General features: G+C 38.2%; 1 protein-coding gene across 2 annotated transcripts in view; it reads left to right on the forward strand.

Moving 5' to 3' along the window:
* The window catches only part of LOC121957467 (sodium bicarbonate cotransporter 3-like), a 54947-nt gene extending 38077 nt beyond the window's left edge, over positions 1-16870 (forward strand). For both annotated transcript variants that reach the window (XM_042506043.1, XM_042506042.1), the window contains exons 12-25: positions 1172-1346; positions 2964-3097; positions 3273-3518; positions 5168-5273; positions 5461-5622; positions 6100-6213; positions 6664-6825; positions 8869-9120; positions 10430-10498; positions 10746-10919; positions 11162-11299; positions 11711-11811; positions 12842-12958; positions 14360-16870. In XM_042506043.1, the coding sequence (XP_042361977.1) occupies positions 1172-1346; positions 2964-3097; positions 3273-3518; positions 5168-5273; positions 5461-5622; positions 6100-6213; positions 6664-6825; positions 8869-9120; positions 10430-10498; positions 10746-10919; positions 11162-11299; positions 11711-11811; positions 12842-12958; positions 14360-14441 (2032 nt within the window). In that variant the 3' untranslated portion in view covers positions 14442-16870. The remainder of the gene's footprint in view (positions 1-1171; positions 1347-2963; positions 3098-3272; positions 3519-5167; positions 5274-5460; positions 5623-6099; positions 6214-6663; positions 6826-8868; positions 9121-10429; positions 10499-10745; positions 10920-11161; positions 11300-11710; positions 11812-12841; positions 12959-14359) is intronic.
* Positions 16871-20642: the final 3772 nt, after the last annotated feature.

Consider the following 20642-nt stretch of genomic DNA (forward strand, 5'->3'; position numbering starts at 1 on the left):
ATCAGATGTGAGGTACTATATTATTTACAGATTCACTCTGCTTTTTACTGCTGCTATAAAAGGCTCATGCTCTGAGGGAGTAGGACAGTGGACTGTATGGAAGTGTAAGAAGCTACTGTAAAGCAAGCTATCAGGAACAGGCTGTATAGAAGAGACAGTGGGACTTGTGCAGGCAGGGAATAGAGGTTGTTCCAGAGGTGTGAGGAAAAGAAAATGAAAGAAGACCTCACAGCAGAGCAATTGGACAGGTGTCAGGGGAAAAAGATGAAAATATACAAGGTGTGAAATGGAATCCCTCAAAGAAAAGAAACAAGACAGAGAAGAGAATGCAGCAAGATCACACTGTTGTTACGTTTTGTGGTTGAATATTATAAAGATGCACACTTACTTGCAAGCTCATGGCACTGCCCCAGCATTAACACTGCCAGTGTTAATATCTTCTCCGGAGTAATTAGTGTTCAAGCAACAATCAGTTGAATGTGTAAAAATTTGACACCTAGTAACTCATTTGTATTAATTTACAAGATGTAAGTGTAGAAAAACAAACCCACCAGCCATATAATGACATGACACATCTCTGTAAAATTTTATTATTTTTATGTATCACTTCTTAACCATTAAAGGATAGTTGCATGTAGGCTTGGCATTATTGTTTTTATTCATTTATTTTTATTTCTGAATTAATCTTAGTGAAACTGATGGATAACTTCTTAATAAAGTTTATGTGACACTAAATTGGATGTGTTCACTTAACTCTCTCAATTTCCCTTGCTTAACACATTAATGTGTTTTTCATTCATTCAAGCAAAAATGATACCATGGAGTCTGCCTTTTTAAATAAAGATTTGACAATGTAAATGACAGTTGTCAGGGTATAAAACTAATGATCTGTTGATCCCTACAAATCAACACTTTGCCAAATGGCAGTTCATTGCTGAAAAAAAAATTAAAATTAGAAATGAAATAGTATTATGATCTTAAAATGAGAAGTCTAAACAAATAATGGATGTAAAGAATCATGTGAACTCCTGACAGTAGATTAAACCACTATAAATCTATATATAAAAGGGTAAAAAAATACTGTAAAATCACAAGAATCTTAAAAAAAATACAGTGGTACATATTGTGGCTCATACCACCCAGCACTAAAACAACCTCTCTTCTCTTCCAGGATATGCGGAGGTCTGATTCTGGACCTCAAGCGGAAGTTACCGTTCTACTGGAGCGACATCAGAGACTCCCTCAGTCTGCAGTGTCTAGCCTCCATCCTGTTCCTCTACTGCGCCTGCATGTCCCCCGTCATCACATTCGGAGGTCTGCTGGGGGAGGCAACAAAAGGCAACATAGTGAGTCTGAAAGCCTGGCACTTAAAAGTCACCCCTTTTCATGAGCCCAGTGGGAATCAAACTCCTCATCCCTGGTTTTCTAAGTGCCATGGTTTTCCAAATAAGACATAAAAGAACCTAGTGAAATTTGGCAATCACACGTGAGTATATCATTTAATTTAGTGAGTCTTGATCTGGCACCTTAAATGGATGTTGCTATGATATTGTTACTCCTGAATCCTTGTGTTTAGTAAAAAAAAAAACATAATCTGACGTAACCTATCCTAAAGATGTTTCCATCAGCCACTGTATGTAACACAAATGCTTTCTTACACTGTAACATTTAATCTGACACACCCATGTACATACGGTACATGAGGTAAGGAAAGAGTCAACAGCTACATTAACTGTGCCAGTCGAGTGCTGTCCTGATCTTTACTTCATTGGTACATGCATAGAGGATTCTGCACCCAGTCTAAATACGTTTAATTGTGGTAAGTCTGTTGTGTCTCATTTCATCTCATTTTATAAGGAATATATAAAGGAACCCAAAATATAAAGGAACATTCCCCTTATAAAAAAACAAGTAAATTAAATTTCCTCATTCATCCCATTAGGAATGAGGGTGTATCTAATATGAATGAGAAACAGTGAGAAGGATTTTGTCCCTGTTGCTTAGGATCTTTACTGTCTCTAAATCATGAGGGTGTATCTAATATGTATGAGAGACAGAGGGATTTTGTCCCTGTTGCCTGGGATCTTTACTGTCTCTAATCATTCCTTAAAAATAGATGCATCTCAACTGTTGTCGGGGTTGCTTTAATATAGGCAGAAAGAATGCTCCATACCCTAAACACTGAGCTTTTCCTTCTCACATTTTCTGAATTAAATAATATTCTGCAGGCCATATATGGACCATGGGCCACCAGTTGACAATCACTGATGTGGGAGTTAAATGTTGATGTTATGATCTGCATGTAGTCCATCCCAGTCATGACCATTGCTACTACTTCTAAAGGGAGAAACACATTTTCTAACTACCCTACTTCATCTTGTCTTTATAAAGCAGATCATTTAGTATGTCAAGAAAAGTCACCATCATCTTTCAACCACTTCACTGCGCTATTACATACTCATTTAGGTAGATGTCTTTCACTGTGAAGTCTTTATCAACTGTCCAAAAGAGGATATGTTGATTCTTCAGCCTCCCATGCACTAATCTGTTATCACTGCAAGCTATACAGTGTCTCTCTTTTTATTGCTCCCTGTCTCTCTCTGTCTGACTCTCTCTCCTCTTTACTCAGAAGTCCTTAGTAGAACAGGGACTGTTGGCATAGGCACCGTCTGTGTGCTGGTGTGTGTGATGCGTCTGAGTAAACTCAGCAGGCGAGGGCTACACACAGATATGACTTCGGACAAATCAGCAGGGTGGAAACACTCAGACAGTTTATCTAGCCTCTCGGAGGCAGCCCAGAATGTCTGTTTAATCAAAACTCTCTGTGTTCTGGTCCGGGGTCTCTTCTTCACCTCTCTCTTTTCTCCTTCAGTCTTTCCCTCTCTATCCTCCTTCGGGTGGTTCACCTCCCACATCCTCCCTTTCTCACTCCCTCACTCCCTCCCTCTCCTGTGTGTCTACAGAGTGCCATAGAGTCTCTGTTTGGAGCCTCACTGACAGGGGTGGCATACTCCCTCTTCGCAGGCCAGCCCCTTACTATTCTTGGCAGCACGGGGCCTGTTTTAGTGTTTGAGAAGATCCTCTTCAAGTTCTGCAGGTAAGAGCAAGCAAGTTTACTTTTACATGATGAAACACTCAAAATATTGACTCAATAGTCTGCATAGTGTACAGCATGTTAACTGGACTTATGGACATTAGACACATTGACACATTTGGCATGTGTATGCCTGCATCTGTTCTCCTCCATGTGACCTTTCGTCTGTCTCTCCCAGTGACTACGGCCTGTCTTACCTGTCTCTGCGAACCAGCATTGGTCTGTGGACAGCCTTCCTGTGTCTGGTCCTTGTGGCCACAGATGCGAGTTCCCTGGTCTGCTACATCACCCGATTCACAGAAGAGGCCTTCGCTGCGCTCATCTGCATCATCTTCATCTACGAGGCTCTGGAGAAGCTCTTTCACTTGGGAGAACACTACCCCGTCAACATGCACAACGACTTGGACAACCTTACCCTGTATTCGTGAGTACTAAGAGCTCAAGTACTTTTATATTTAAGTTTATCTTATTCATATTTGTTTACACTTTATCTTGTGGTAGGAGGAGTTGGGAGCTCTTACTGTGAAGAAACAGGAAGCTTTGCTGTTGTTGGTTTTGCACATCAGATGTCTTGCGACATGGCCACTGCAAATAAAGTATTTGTCTGGTAGCTTAAAACAAAGTTATCACTTTGTCAAGTAACAACCACTCGAGCTGGTTTCCTGTTTGAGTATTTAAATATAAAAAAATGTCCTCTTGGTAGGTGGTCTTTTTTTTTTTTTAGATATTTTTTTTCTATATTAGACCCTAACCAAAAGCAAGATTAACCAGAGGCCTGTGCTATAAAATAAACTACAAACTAACTTTAGGTTTAATTGTGGGTTTTCCAAGTTACTAAGGTGGTTCACCTCTTACTCTTACTTTATGTACATAAAGTAGCTGTGGTGAGTTATGCTGCAAACCGTATCTGATCCAGTTCTGATCCAGGGTCTTTGTATATAAGGGCAAGGCTCATCAGGGGGTGGCAAAGTCCTTTGGCTTTTCTTGACAATTTTCCTATGATAGATAGCCTTGTCAATTGGGAGCTGCCACTCCAACCAGGGTCTGATGAGACATCCCCTCCCACCCCTTGCATTAAGGAGCGTCTCTCATTATTGAAGAGAGCCAGCTCCTCTGCAGGAGTGTACTCCTGTGTGGGAGTGCCCCCTCCTGTCTTCTGCAGTTCATCTTCATCCTACAACAGAGATGGATTAAAGCACTAAAGCTTTGTTTTTGTACTATTAAGATATGACAGTAAGCCAACGTGCTGCTTTGGATTATGTTTTTATGTTCATTATTTCCTCCCAAGTCTATCCACTGGGGTTGCACCTGAAAGGATAAGGCTAAAATTGTCATACACGCCATGAGACTATATCAAATAAGCACATTAATTTAATGAAGTACACAAATGTAACATAGTCAGATGAACATGTGCCAAGGTTTGGGGTACTCTTCACATTTGAACCGATACTGGTACTGATGCCAGTGCCTTGAATCCAGTACAGGCACCCAAAGGTACAGTTTTTTCTGTAATTTATTTTTGTGGTACCAAAAATGAACAGTAGTGAAGCAAGGCCATTTCTAAGCCTTAGCCTTGAAATATTGTGATAATATTTTAAAGCCATAGAGCCCAGCCAATGTTCTTTAAATCAATGTTAATTAATTCATTCTATAATGCTTTGAATCTATTAAATCCTTTCATTAATAACAAAATAACCATTTCAACATATAACCATCGTTACTATTTCAGAATTTGAGCAACATTTTTTTTTTAATGCGCTCTTCAGGTCAGGATGTCTTGTTAAGCACCAAAAGGTTACATAAAGTAGTGTATTATCCGCATAAATAGTTTCCCATTAAGAGCACACTGCTCCTATTGCTGGAACTTTAATTGTAGTGGCCTTAGCTGTTCCCAGTACATCTCCTCCCCAGAGCTGAAATGAAAATTACTCCCTTGCGAAAAAGCAAATTCAAAAACAACTGATGCTAGCAGTTTCGCTGCAGCCTGTGCTTTTAATTAACTTCAAAATGAACCGAACTCTTTTTCACCTTAAGCATAGGTTCTTTGCTCAGCATTTGTTCTGTTATCCCCAGGTGTCAGTGCTCTCCACCAGTAAATGCCTCCGAGAAAATCATGCAGGATTGGAACCGGACAGGATACAGCGCAGACTCGATCCCATGGAGCAGCCTCAATGTTTCGGTGAGACCCGTACGCAATGATCTTCAGTGTAATATGCAGGAATCACACACACGCACACGTATAACATGCACTAATGCAACAACTGAAACCTCTACACACAAAAAACTATAAGTGCCATAAATAAATATGACTTGTCAGTACTGTAACAGCTCATCATAATTCATAATTGTAACATTGTTTTCTCTAGATGTGTAAGACACTCCACGGGGCATTTTTGGGTCCTGCCTGCGGCCATCACGGGCCCTACATCCCAGATGTTCTCTTCTGGTCCGTCATCCTCTTCTTCACCACCTTCTTCCTGTCCTCCTTCCTAAAGCAGTTCAAGACAGAAAGATATTTTCCCACCAGGGTGAGATGTTTGCTAGATTTGTTTTTCTACTGTTGGTACCACAATGTTTAAACATGTCACAAATGGCTCAATGCACATCTGAACAAGTTGTTTCTTTACGTCTCTGTGCATACAGTAGTGTGTAGATTCAGTTTAAAGCTTCCCACGCTATGTAAATGTTTACATTGTGTCAGACTTTAGTACGCATGAGCTGTTTCATGTACAGAAAGAAAAGATCTTCTGCATCTGCCCACACAGTAGCAGCTAGTCTTTTATCACTTGGTGTTCTGTGTAGGCAGGTGCTGGTATTGTTATGCTTTCACTGTTGACGTGAATGTAATAATTACTTCAGTTGGATCTCGACAGTGACCTGAAATAAAAGACTGGGGTTATTCTATTTTTTGCTGTGTGTTTTAGTGACAGCAGAAAGCATGCAAGCTCAGCTGCAGTTCCTAAATGAATCGATGAATACAGCTGTGTTGTTTTTGTGTTTTGTAGGTGCGATCCACTATCAGCGACTTTGCTGTGTTTATAACCATCATGATCATGGTGTTGGTGGACTATCTAATGGGGATCCCGTCTCCTAAACTTAATGTCCCTGACCGCTTTGAGGTAGGCAACTATTCCAGCAGGCTGTCTATCTTTATGTATGCATATTTGAATTGCATGGTGAGATCATATATACTTTCAGGATATTTTTTTCATAGGCAGAGGACTGCATGTAGTACTTTTAAATTACTTAAAAATGTTTTTAATAACTAACTAAATCTAAATGTTTTTTGTCTCTGTTCTTATTTTGGTCTCCACTTAGTCTTTGCCTGTATTTTATTGCATGTGTTGTTTTGTATTATTGTATTGTATTACTCAAAGATCAGTAATCTGACATTTTCTGTTTTAATTCTAAAAGCCTAAACAGGGACAGTGGTTGCAAAGTAGTTGCATTGCATTTTAAATATGAAGCAATGTTTTATATGTTTCTTTTTGTCAAGTAAATTAAGAAATGATAAATAAATAAATATTCCTTATATACTAAATGTTGCCTACTCTCCTTTTTCTCTGCAGCCAACTTCAAAGAACAGAGGCTGGCTGATGGACCCGTTAGGAGAGAACCCCTGGTGGACGCTGCTGGTGGCTGCACTTCCTGCCCTGCTCTGCACCATCCTCATCTTTATGGACCAGCAGATCACTGCAGTCATCATCAACCGCAAGGAGCACAAGCTCAAGGTCAGAGCGGCCTGTGGAGCTTTACTTTAGGCATTGTTATATCTCAGAGTCACACACAGGTTTTCCGATGTTGAAGTGTCTTTTTCTGTTTTTGACTGTGGCATCTATCCCTTCTTTACTGTCTGGCAGTGTAAACTGCACCTAAAACTAATCACACAGGTTATATGAATTCCAAATTTTATCAGTGATTTAACATTTTGAATTTATTTTGATGTTAAATATTCCAGTGAGATCAAAATGGGTTTTTTTGGGGGTTTTTTGTCACGTGTCTTGTGTAATATTTGGCCCAACAATGATTATGTTTACATTTACAGTGATATTTTACTATTATTCCAATTATGACAATATTCTGAATTTGATATGGGTCATGTAAACAGCATATTTTGTGTAGATTAACAGAACTAGCCCTTTATCTGAACGTAGCATTTTCCTATCAGGACATGGGATAGGCCTGTATTATCTAGATTTTGGGAGAGTTCTTTGAACATGTACACAGTGTTTTCAAATGTTGTACACAAACTAACTCGCCAACAGTTTGCAAGCCAACATTTCTAGTTGGATGGAGAAACAGCTATTTTTAAACATTATGACAGGCTTTGATATCAACAGCTTTTTGGATATTCACAAATATTGCAGCACTAACCTTTTTGAGATGATGGTTGAAGGAATGACAGAAGGAGGCTTTGGTCATATGGTTGAACAAGTCCACTACTGTTGGAAACTTTTTTGATCGAAAGAAGCAACAAGAAGCTCCAGTCGTTCCTCTTTTCCATATTTTGATCTGATAAACAACAAGTTAGGGCACATTAATCAGAGTATGCACAACTGCACATAAATGGGAATCTTAATGAAGTATTAAATTTCAGTACTCATTTAAACAGCTTGATGGAAATATTGTCTATTTAAAAAAAGGGTAAAACCCAGAAAAGTTTGTGGATGTGTACATAGTCAAGAAAAAAAAAGTATGTTTTGTAGGTTTTCTTAATGGTATTTCAAAGTTCATCTTTTCCTGCTGGAACTGATTTTTTTTTTTAAAAAGTTGATAATTCATCCTGCACTTGAGGCATAATAATTTTGTATCTAATGAAACACTTTCTCGAACGTAGACACCAGCAGCTCCATCGTGTGAATGAGTCTGCATCTCTCCTTCAGAAGCAACACTGTTGGCTTCAGGCCTCAGCTCTAACATTTATGGCCTCACCCCAAACATGACTTAATCATGGCCGTCTTCTTTTTCCATTTCATCCCTGTTGGATTTTTACATTAAAATCCACAGGCGTAGGCGATGGTGGAACGGAGAGTAGTTTGTCCTCATGGCTCCATGTTGAGCTATTAGCTGCTGTCAATGTTAAATTTAGCAGGGGGATGTAATGCAAAGTAAACACTATCGTCTACACTAAATGCCAATCAATCTGTGACAAGTCCTCTCTAGCTCTGTTTTTATGGGAAACTTGTAAATGTATGTAGTTAAATCGCACTCTGATGGCCATTTCATGGGAATTCAAATCACATTTACTAATGTATCAAAAACACCATGCGATTAATTTAAATTTTTTATCAACTTTGGTGCTCATTGCTGCCTCTAGCTTGCTCTCTTTATATCTGATCACATGCCCCTCTCTATTCATCTGTAGCTCCATCATCTCCCAGCAGTCCTCTCAGTTCTCCCTTTCTGTCATCCTTAATTACAGTTGAAGCCAACATATTCTCTTGTCAGTTGTTTTGCTGTGTTCATCTCACAGAAATGCTTCTCTAATCTCTTTCAGCCTTGTTTGAAATATTTTTATGCCTTGGGGTTCCACAGCAGTGCTGTTTAAAAATAAATCCAGCCCACCTTGAAAATTCATAAAGCAAACATTTGAAACTCAGTATTCTAAGTATAGATTGGCAAATTAAATTTTTTAGACATGCTCCAGAATCTTGTTTTCTGTAACTCTATTTTTACTGAAGGAGTACATCTGCTCCACAGGGACAAACTCTCATTACTGCCGACCTGCCTCTCAGACTTACTTGCTGTCTCTTTTCTCCCTTTGGATCCTGCAGAAAGGCTGTGGCTATCATCTGGATTTGCTGGTAGTGTCAGTTATGTTGGGTGTATGCTCCATTATGGGCCTGCCGTGGTTCGTCGCTGCAACCGTCCTCTCCATCTCCCACGTTAATAGCCTGAAGGTGGAGTCTGGCTGCTCTGCTCCAGGAGAGCAACCCAAGTTCCTGGGCATCCGGGAGCAGCGGGTCACTGGATTCATGATCTTTGTCCTCATGGGTTGTTCTGTTTTCATGACCTCAGCACTCAAGGTGAGATACAGGAAACACTGGAATAATACTACAAATCATTTTTATTTAATTCTTATTTATGGCACATTCATATTTAACACACTTATAGATCCCCTTTTTCAGCATTTTTATTTTTTATTTAAACTTGTTAATAATTTGTTGTGGTATGATATACATATTGTTGTGTATATTTCTTATATTTGTGATTAAAAAAGGCAGTATTGAACAGGTGGGTTTTGATGAGTGATTAAAACTGGGAATGGTTTTTGCAGTCACAATCGTGTTATATATATATATATATATATGTGTGTGTGTGTGTGTGTGTGTGTGTGTGTGTGTGTGTGTGTGTGTGTGTATGTATGTATGTACTATATATGTGTGTGTGTGTGTGTATATATGTATATGTATGTACTATATGTGTGTGTGTGTGTGTGTCTGTGTGTGTATGTATGTATGTACTATATATGTGTGTGTGTGTATATATGTATGTATGTACTATGTGTGTGTGTGTGTGTGTGTGTGTGTGTGTGTGTATGTATGTATGTACTATATATGTGTGTGTGTGTGTATATATGTATGTATGTACTATGTGTGTGTGTGTGTGTGTGTGTGTGTGTGTGTGTATATGTATGTATGTACTATATGTCTGTGTGTGTGTGTGTGTGTGTGTATATATGTATGTATGTACTGTGTGTGTGTGTGTGTGTGTATATATAGTGCTCTATACATTATATGTTTTTCCTTTTTCTTTTTTTCTCACTTTAACCAATTTTATGGCATCAATATGTATCTAGTAGATTTGAGCGAGTGATTTTTCTGGACCACCAAAAGTTTGATTTGTATTTGCAGCTTTAATAATTTATGCAATAAAAATTTTGACACTAGATCTTATACAATATTGCATAATAATATTATACAATATTGCAATACCGTGCTGTTTTGATTTTTTCCTTATCCTTAGAACTAACGTGGTGTCCACAGCAATATGTGGGTTTTTATGTAGCAACAACATTGTACAGAAACCTGTCAGATCACATGGGAAAAGTTTTTAGAGGGGCTTGAGCAAATATCATGAGGCTAAAACATATATAACCAAAAGTGATTTTTTGGATCTAAATATGTCAGGAGCACTTCTTAAAAGTAAAGAATGTTATAAAAACCTAAAACAAAATCAAATAAAATAGTGGAACAGCCCTTTAAATATGTTGCATATGTTTTCTCTATTCTGTCCTCTTATTTTGTTTCAGTGCAGCAAATCTCATGTGAGCTTTTCGTTTTTGAACTGTAAGATGAATCATTTATTCTTTGGTTGTACTTCTGCTCTTTCTAGTTTATTCCAATGCCAGTCCTGTATGGAGTCTTTCTCTACATGGGTGTCTCGTCCCTCAAAGGCATTCAAGTAAGACTCTACACTGCTGCTCTTTGAAGATAATATGTTTTTTTTTATTCCAAACAGAACGGAAATCATGGGCTGTTTCCCCTTGTAGCACCAAACCTTTGATCGTAATTCACAATCCATAAAAGCTTTTGTTAAATGTGTCCTCTTCTGAATAATGTATTGAATTTCCCCCTTTCCTCTCGTATTCCCCGTCTTTTTCATTTGCATTTCTTATCTCTCTCACCGAGGCTCTCATTTTCTCTTTCAGTTCTTTGACAGAATCAAGCTGTTCGGCATGCCCGCCAAGCACCAGCCCGATCTGATCTATCTGCGCTACGTTCCGCTGTGGAAGGTCCACATCTTCACCCTGGTGCAGCTCACCTGCTTGGTGCTGCTGTGGGTCATCAAGGTCTCTGCAGCAGCTGTTGTGTTTCCAATGATGGTAATGACCTCAAAGACACATTTTGTGACATTTACATAATATGCTTAAGACTTGGATTAAATTAAATAAAATTTCTAATATCACCAGGATACATAATTAATGTTCTCTGTGGTGTGAGATAAAATGAAGATATTAAATATTTTATCAGTGGAATGCTTTTATTCTTTTTGATAATATTTAATTTGGTTTTGTGATCTAAATTCTGGTCTGAAATAACAGATTCCTGGTCTTTGTGTCTCCAGGTTCTGGCGCTGGTCTTTGTCCGAAAGCTGCTAGACATTTTCTTCACTAAGAGAGAGTTAAGCTGGTTGGATGATTTGATGCCAGAAAGCAAGAAGAAGAAAGAGGACGACAAGAAAAAGAAAGCACGAGAAAAGCTGGTAAAACTCATTTCATGTTGTTTGTTGTTTTTTTTATTTTGGAGCGAAAAGAAGTCAAACTGTGATTCAAGAAGAACGGTGAGAAAAGTTTTTCTAAATATTCTTAAATATCTCTGTTTGCTGCTGCCTTTTATTAAATAAAATGTTTTTTCGTATATATATATATGCATGCCTTGTTGCCAAAATGTGCTATATGAATAAACTTGCCTAATATCTTGATGCAGTGAGGAATGCTGTGTAGATGCAGTGTAGGAATCCTGTTATCAAAGCCAGCCTAAAGAGTTAGCTAATAAAAATGCCATGATTTAAGAGGAAGATGACAGTTGTAACCCAGTGTTACCAGTGTTTTACCCGCCTCACTGCAGTCGTGGCAATTCTGTGATTTCGTGTTCCAATGCTGTTTTCATTCAGGAGGAACAGTCCAGACTGCAGGAAGAGGAGGACATGGGACTGAAGGTCAGCTTCGAAGGCTCAAACCGGCTCAGCATCCCGGTGAAAACACTCTCAGGGAGGTGAGTGCTACGGCCCATAAAGCACACTTTAATGCCCAGGTCAGGGATGAAAAGCAGGATTTTATTTCAGATACTTAGTAAGGCATCAGTTGTGTTCTTTGTTTAATTATACAGAACTGTATCACACCAAAGACCTCATCTTTTATGATTCTATTTTCTTTTTTATGGCCTGACTCTTATGAGGCAGTAAAATACATTTTTATAGCTTAAAATGCTGTAAAAAGTAAAAAGTCCCCAAAATATTTACTTCCTCCCTAATAAATGCTTTTATGGCTGATTATGGTGCAGAAAAATGAAACAAATAGGTATAGCTCATAGTAAATAATAAACTAGAGCTGTAAAAACATTTTCTGATGCATTATGTACAAATTAAAATGGTAATTCTGACACTGGTCGTCAGCTGTGTGCTATTATGTCCATCTTGAACAGATCATACAGAATAGGACTAGTGACCCACAGCCTCCCAATGGAAGAAGAGGTAGCAGGGTTGTGTGTCTGATGGAAAACATCTGACCCACATGGCTGCGTTCTAACCTTCCTTACTGATACACGGACAGTTAGCGCATGGCCAAAACTGTCGCTCCTCATCTATTTAAAAACAAAACAAACGCCGGCTTTAAAACACACAGCCTTCAGTGTTGTTGTGTTCTTTATTTTTTTCATTTTGAGGGTAAAATGGTCTGTGATAAAATGTTTGTCTTCTTGAAATAATCTCATCCTCGTCTAATTTACTAATTTTGTGCACACAATCATGACAAATAACTTTTGCCTTTAATGCAAAAGGCCCACATTTCTTTATACGTGTTAACATGTAACATACTGTTCAGTCATTTTGTGCTGCTGATTTATTTTCATTTCTGATTTATTTGCATGTTCTGTGTCTTCTTGTTTGAACTGTCTCGCACTGAACCTCTCTCACTGATGTGATGTCTACATGCCTGTCTTCTCTTTGGGTTTGTGTTTGTGTGTGTGTGTGTGTGTGTGTGTCTGTGTCTGTGTGTGTGTGTCTGTGTGCATTTTCTGCATGTAGTTCTGATTCTGACCCCTTGGTTGTAAATATCTCTGATGAAATGGCCAAAACCGCAGCGTGGAAAGCAGTGAACTCGAGCGCAGAGTCATGTGTCCAACCTGTGAAGCGTAGTGGAAGGTAGCTATGCCATCTCCTGGACTTTTCCAGAGCCCTCCTCCCAACTGCACTACTTTAAAGGAATACTTCAACCCCTAAATGAACATTTGTTCAACAGTTACCCAAACTGTGTTACTTGGAATTTTTGAAGAAAACACCATTTCTCACATGACTCCACAGAGAATGAAAAATCCACAAACTGAGGAACTTTCTGATGAATTGAAGTCATAGGGGTTTGTATTTAACAACAGCAAAACTCATTCTCAAAGTCTCATTTAACCAGTCATATGCGCAGTACTTCCCAAACAAAAAGCCTTTACCGACAGGGAACTAAACATAAAGTGAAACTTATTAATGCTCTCTAAAAACCAGACTCCACTGACAAAAACAGTAAATTCAGCTTGTTGAGCACAGGAGCTGCTGTTCTACCACTGCCTCTGTAAATAAGTTTATTTTTGTTACTGTGTGACTTTGTTGAATCTGAACTAACCCTTACAACTACTAAAGTTACAAGATAACACAAACTGAGTGACTGAGTGCTAAAAAAGGGTGAAAAATATAGTGAGATAAAATAATATACAATCTGTATTATAACTGTTTGTATCTTTCACTTATACAGATACTGTATGAACGTGAATGATGGTTAAATGACTGCTTTTGTCAATAGAGCCTGGCTCATCCATAAGTTTCACTTGGAGTTTAGTTAGCTGTTGGAAAGAACGAGAGAGTCGGTTAGTGCGGATCATACGACTGCATAAATGGGACTTGTTTTATACTGCATGAGTTGTGTGAGAGTTTGTCAAGAATTTACTCCTTTTTTGGATTCTTTGTTCAATGTGGAGGCATGAGGAAAGAAAAAAGATTTCTTGACAACTTCATCCTGACATTGGGTGAGTAACTGATAAACAAATGGTCGTTTGGGGGTGAATGATTCCTTTAATATGATAAAATGTTGAAAGAAAATAATGTTCTGTGTTAGGGTCTACTGAGTTTTATGACTCTGTGAGATTATTTTTATACTGCAGTAAAATAAACTGAAGCTGCCTGGAAGGTAGGAGATCAGGATAGAAAGGTGCATAAAAAATAGTGTTGGGTGTCACAGTCTAAATCCGCACAAGCAAAGATAAGGGTTCATTCTGGTCTCCTTTAGATCTTTATGTTGACAGGAATACTTTTCTACATTACTATATGCATAACATTTTAACAGAAGTTGATAGATTTAATCTAGAGTTGTCTATAGCTGCATATTTGAACACAATCATCACAGAAGCCCAGTCATCAACAGGGTGAACTTTAGGTGATAACATCTTTGTTCTGAGAGCTGTGGTAATTGAGCACTAACACTCCTTTTTGCAATTACCCTCCACCCTCTCAGCGCTGCTTTAAATTAGCCAAGTGCTCATCTTGCCTCTGTCTCCACAGCCAGGAGAAGGTGGCCTGCGTTAGAGTCGACGTCAGCCCAGATTCACCAGGAGGGGCCTCCACCACCGAGACCTTCCTGTGATTAACGGAGGCCCTCCCACCCTCTTGATACCTTCTCTCGCACAACACTTTACTCCGCTGACGAGCACCATCTTAGTGGCAAAGGGGGCATAGAACTGGAGCAGCACAACCTGCCTGCGGGTCTCCCTTTGTCAGGGCAGCAGATGAGCTCCCTCAGGGCTGTGAGCCCTACTCCCATGCACAAGCAGTTGCCATGACGCACTGCAGAGCGCACATCACCGAGGATCAAAGGCTATTACTGCCCACCGACGCTCACTGTTTAGGAACTTTTCTCAATCTGCAATTTGTCACACATTAAAACCACAGATGCCAAAGGAAGGGGCCTCACTGGTGAGGATCTTGGACTGTGTGAATCAAATTTAGTTTTAACCCACTGTACATTTTAATTTTAATGTTATTGTTTTATCTGGTCGCAGTACTGTACATTTTCTTTGTAGCTCAGACACAATGAGTTGCGCTGCACTGTTTGTTCAAATGTATTTAAGGTCGGATTAAGACTCTTCACCAGCTTCAGAATTCATTTGATTAAAGCCATTCAGGTACTGTCAGTGCCAGCTGATTATATTTCATAATTAGTCCGGCACAGTAAATGATACAAACCAAACCAGAGGTACAGTCAGATAAATACTACGACGCCACACTACTATTATACCACATACATCTTTGTAGAATTAGCTCATGACTCATCTCTCCTGTCTGCAGGGGAACAGTATTGATATCGCTGCTCGTAAGTTGGTCAGTTTTCACTGTAAACCTCACTGTTCATATTGTATGTGATCTTATAGAAAAATCATTATGTATGTATGTATGTAAACTGTGTTGTTTTCATTTGGAACATTAGAGAAAACCTACTTCAGAGGCCATATGAAGTCTGTACTGTACAGTAAGCACTTTGCCAGTATAGTTTCTTACCTGAAATGGATTATAGTGTATTCATGACAAGGTCATTTTTCTCATCGCATCCATAGAGCTTAGAGTTGGGTCGATTTCCGGTTTTGCTGGTCTGGTCTGGTGTAAAAGCTTAAACCGATTTGATTTTGTGCAAATTTTGATGGTTAATTGGCATTTGTCATTATGACAACTTCTAGCAAATTAAAAAGTAGCTTACATCAGCAACTTGTGCTGACAACGACTGTGTTAGGAGATATTCACACTAAGAGCTGGAGCATGCTGTGTCACAAACTGGACTGTTAGTAAATTCAGAGCGCTGTTGAATGTACCGCTCAGTTATCCTGAACAAAACACTCTGAGAGCGGCAGAGTGCGCTCTGGACACTCCTTCTGGGGTGACGAAGCGGAGCAGATGTGTGATAAACTTAACCATTCGATAATTTTTGTATAAATAGAATGCTAAAATATGACAACTAGTTAACATAATATTATGTTTGTTTATCATGGACTAAAGGAGCCACTAGTTTCTGACAGGCTGTGAGCTGAGCACCAACAACATGAAGGAGATTTTCAGTAGAGGTGGGAGGGACAGAGAGGCCACACTGTTTGTTTACTAGAATGTGTTCTTTGGGTGATGAGACAAGACATGGCAGCATTAGTCTCTCAAGGAAACAATTGGCACCAGTATGCCACCAGTATATACCATTTTGGTTCTAAACCAACAAAAGAGGTGTTTGGTCTGGAATGATGTTGCGTTGTGTTGAGCTCAAACTTTTGTCTAGCACCCTATTTTTATTTATTCCTGTTGCTCGCTTTGAAAGCTCCACAACAGATGAACAACCAGGTTGTGCAGTTGAACCAGTTCCAGTAAATAACACAATATAAAATGTGTTTTTCGGTTTAAAAAGTACAAACATTAGGAAATAACAAGTACTCAACTATGTTTTGAGCGGTTACATGTCCAGTCTGATCTCAAGTGCACAGCTGATATGGATGTTGTTCATTTACATGACATAACAAAAGTGCTTATTTAAAGGATTCAGTGTCAGAGAAACGATGTTTCGTGATGGGACAAAATCATCAGATGCTAATTTGCTGTTAGGACATGGTGTCATTTTGTTCCACTTCGGAGCGACTGCTGAGTCAAGTGTGACAAAATTCAGTATACCAGTCTGGTTTGCTGTTAGACTGAAAATCAAACTGGTTTGAAATTTTTTACACCGGCCCAGTCCTCATAGAGCTGTTGTTCAAATGTCAGTTAAAAAACTCAGGAATCTTGAATGATTTCTGACTGTGGTCACTTGATATTTTTTTGTCACAGCGCAGTGATAATTAGTCTGCTGCATTTCAAGTCATCGCTGTTATTACAACTATTTTAATAAATGCTGTAAATCATAAAATATAGCGCGGTGCAGAATAAAGAAGAGAATATCCCCGACCCCAGTTAGATGCACCGGTTTTTATACTGTCTGTATAACTGTTGGTAATAGTGTGTGTGTGTGTGTGTGTGTGTGTGTGTGTGTGTGTGTGTGTGTGTGTGTGTGTGTGTGTGTGTGTGTGTGTGTGTGTGTGTGTGTGTGTGTGTGTGTGTGTGTGTGTGTGTGTGTGTGTGTGGTGTAGATAATTTGGTATGTTTAGCGTTGCAAATCATTTTATGCAAAATATTTCTACAGTAAATGTAAAAACTTATATTCTATGAAGTTGTTCTTATTTTGCTAAGTGCAGTCCTGTTTTAGCAATAAGTATTCTATACTGTGCAACGTATAGACTCATGAACCTGGCTAACATTCAGGCAAAGAATAATTTGTGACATGATTTTTGTGTCTGTTTCATCGGCTCTGTCTGTGTGTGGCTACAGTGACTCTACGGACAATAGCTTACGTGCCTTGTCGAAGCTCTTTATGTGCAAGTCTTGTACTGATTATTTTAAGTGTTCAGAACAGACGTACAGGTACACACGCGTGACGGCACACAAACGCCAAAGACAGACCAACATAACTTCATTAGAGTGAACCAGAACGCGGCTTCTGTCTGTCGTAGTGTTATTCCACGTCTGTGTGAACGTCGTAGACCGAGCCACCGACTCAAAACAGTGTAATTTTATCTTTTATCTTAATACTGTTTTTGTGTGTGTTCTGCTGTCACAGCTCTAGTGTTTGCTCACATTTGAAAGTCAACCATATTGAAATAATGTTTTTTATTGATCAGTGAATGTCAAATTTATTGTACCAACAACATAGAAAATGAAGTCGGGGACATTTTGCTAAACATGTTTTCTAAAAATCCTAAATTCAGTCACAAGTATGTCACGATTCCCTTACACATATAGACCATTTGATAAAAAAAAACAAATGTGAGTTGTCGATCAGTGGACTCATCACATTAAAGTGAACATCCGCCAACTAATTAATTCATACTGTTGTTTATTTAAAATTAAAAATAGCCTGTTTTCACAGATCAGTTTCAACATGAGCTTAAAGAGGTGGATCAACTGTCAACAACAAAAAGGTGGAGATTTGACACTCGTTCATCACTTAGTAAAACTGCGTTTGTTCTGATGTACAGACACAACATCAGTGAAGCACACAGCGTCCTGTTGTTAGTTGAATGATGACTTTTGTCATGAGCAATCGGTGCAAAGCAATAAAAGTGAATACATGGTGATTTTCTTGTCTTTATTCAGATCACACTGTGAGCTTTACGGGATAAAGTGCTCATATTTGAATGTGTTTGGCAGTTTTGTTCTCTGGTGTTACAGATGTGAGTCTTAGATTTGACACTTTTTCAACTGGCATGGCTCTTTCTCCACCTTCCTCATCTCACATAGATGAGGTGTGGACTCAAGTCACATGACTTGGACTTCGGTCAAAAATGAATGACTTTAAATTTAGCAAAATCAAAGACTTGTGACTCAACTTGGACTTCAATGGCAATTACTTGCAACTGTTTCAACTTCAGCCTTTTTTTTAAAAAAAAAAAAAAAGATTGTAATTTAGACTAAAATCAGATCATTTTCCTTCATTAACTAGATCAATATACATTTTTATAACCGTGAAGAATTAACATAATTATGTTACTGAGCGCCAGTTGGGAAAAAAAACACTGATTATTTCATACAAAAATTATGCATTGGTTGACAAAAAAAATTGCTGTATGCACAATGTGTGTCTGTGTAATTACAGACAGAGATGCAACAATTTCCAACAACTTGTTTTAACAATTGAATGCAAAATTTGAAAAGTATCCATGATTTTATTAAATTTAATATATTATTCATTCGTTTGCAGAACTGGCATTACATTTGGTGAAGAGAGGATTATGAAAATCAATTTAAAGTTTAGGATTTGGGACTTGGATATGTGATCTGCCAGTTTGAGTGCAAAGACTTGAGACTTGTGATTTGCAAAACAATAACAATGTTTTTTTTTTTTTTTTATAAATATATCACTATAGTTACATTTTATACCTGTAATGTAAACTCTGGGGAATAAACCAGTATTTCTCAACTGGTCCAGTCACAGGGTCCAGATTTCTCTTTAGTCATTAGTTCAAGGTCCACAGGTTTTAACCTACCATGTTCAATTTTAATTTGACAAAATGTAAACATGTGGGCTTAGATAAAAAAAAAAAATCAACCCCAAAAAACATGTCACAAGAATAAACAGACGAAAATAAAAGCTCTCTGAAGAAAATGGTCTTCAAAATAAATTGTTTTTTAGAGACTTGACACAGTTCGACTCGTTTGTGGTCCATTCAGAACGGACTGCAATCCACCAGTTTGGAACAAATGGTCTAAACTAAAATATATTTTTGGTTATTTTAAAACTGTCTGAACTTCATAGTTTGAGCACACCGATGTTTATTTTTCAACTGTGAAATGCCCTGCAAGGCATATATCTTTGTTGCAAGTCCTTATCAATAACATTACATTTCTTAAATTTTGTCATCATATCTTTTACAATCTTAATTTTTATTATTTATTTTATTTTATTTTATGCTTTTAGGGCATGTTTTTTTTTTTTTTGCTTTTTTTTCTTAAATAAAGAGATTTTCACAATGTCGACAATTAACTTTTCGTTATTTGTAATACTAATATTGATATATGCCCTAAAAAAGGTTCCTGACTGTGCTGTTTGTAACATTTCTGTGTTCGAGGCATAGGGTGGCAGCAGAGACCCGTCTTTAGCAGCACAGCTGAGTCCTGCTGGCACATTATGTGTAGCTGTGGCAACAACACACACACACACACACACACACACACACACACACACACACACACAGGTGTTTTCACTTATTTGACTAATTAGCCCTCCTCTCAGGCCTGATTGTGTGCCTGCAGATTGTGTTCGATTGATTTCCCTCAATGTTCTTTAGGTTTTGCAGAGAACCTGTCGGGAATCCTGCAGCTAACCGTGAGCAGACTTCTAATCAGCCAGTGAGTGAAAACACCTGTGTGGATGTGCAGTCAGTGCCTTCACATTACCTCACAGACATGACATTAGTTTATGTAATTAGTATCAGTAATGTGCTTATTACCCAAATTTCCCTTGCTGTCAGCGTTGTGTTGTGCCTGCAGTATGCACGGTTGATTAGGACTGCTGTAATCAGACCTCCTTAATCTGAAGCGCTTGATTACTCATTATTTTTTGAGCATGTGCTCTAATGTGGAGGCAGCTCTGGTTTCAGTCACATGCTCTCAGACCTGAGAGCTCACAAAATGGAGCTGCAACTGATTCCATAACATTGTGCATTTAACAGGATTAAATATTTGTCTCTCTTTCTGTGATCCAGGATAATCAATGACCACTATACACTAGAAGACTTTGAAGACTTTAAAAGTCTAAATCGCAACTGTTTCTGCAATTTTTACTTGCTCTTTTGACCCTTTTAAACCTGGATCAATGTCACGTTTAGTATTTAAACAGTTGCACCCTGTCCCATGTTTTTGAAGAAAAAACTTCAAAAACATGGTGAATAAAGGCAAGAAATGTCCTGTTTTCAAAAGCAAGGAAAAAATTAAAAATATATTTATAATTATCAGTTATTTTAAAATAATGTTTCTGAATTATTATTTTTAAAGCACCTTTTTGAGGTAATTTCCTTTTTTGCTTCTGTTTTTAAGGTATTTTTTTTCTTTTTTTTTCTCTCAAATTAGAAAGTTTCTTATTATTATTATTATTATTATCATTATTATTATTAAGTCTTATTAAATCTGTTAATCACTTGGTGTCAGCAAAAGTCATTTATTTGTGACAACATGTTCTTTCTTCATATGAGAATCTGTAGAAAACATCTAAAACCACACGGCTACA

Source organism: Plectropomus leopardus, chromosome 18 (genome assembly GCF_008729295.1).
Source record: "Plectropomus leopardus isolate mb chromosome 18, YSFRI_Pleo_2.0, whole genome shotgun sequence".
NCBI lineage: Eukaryota > Metazoa > Chordata > Actinopteri > Perciformes > Serranidae > Plectropomus > Plectropomus leopardus.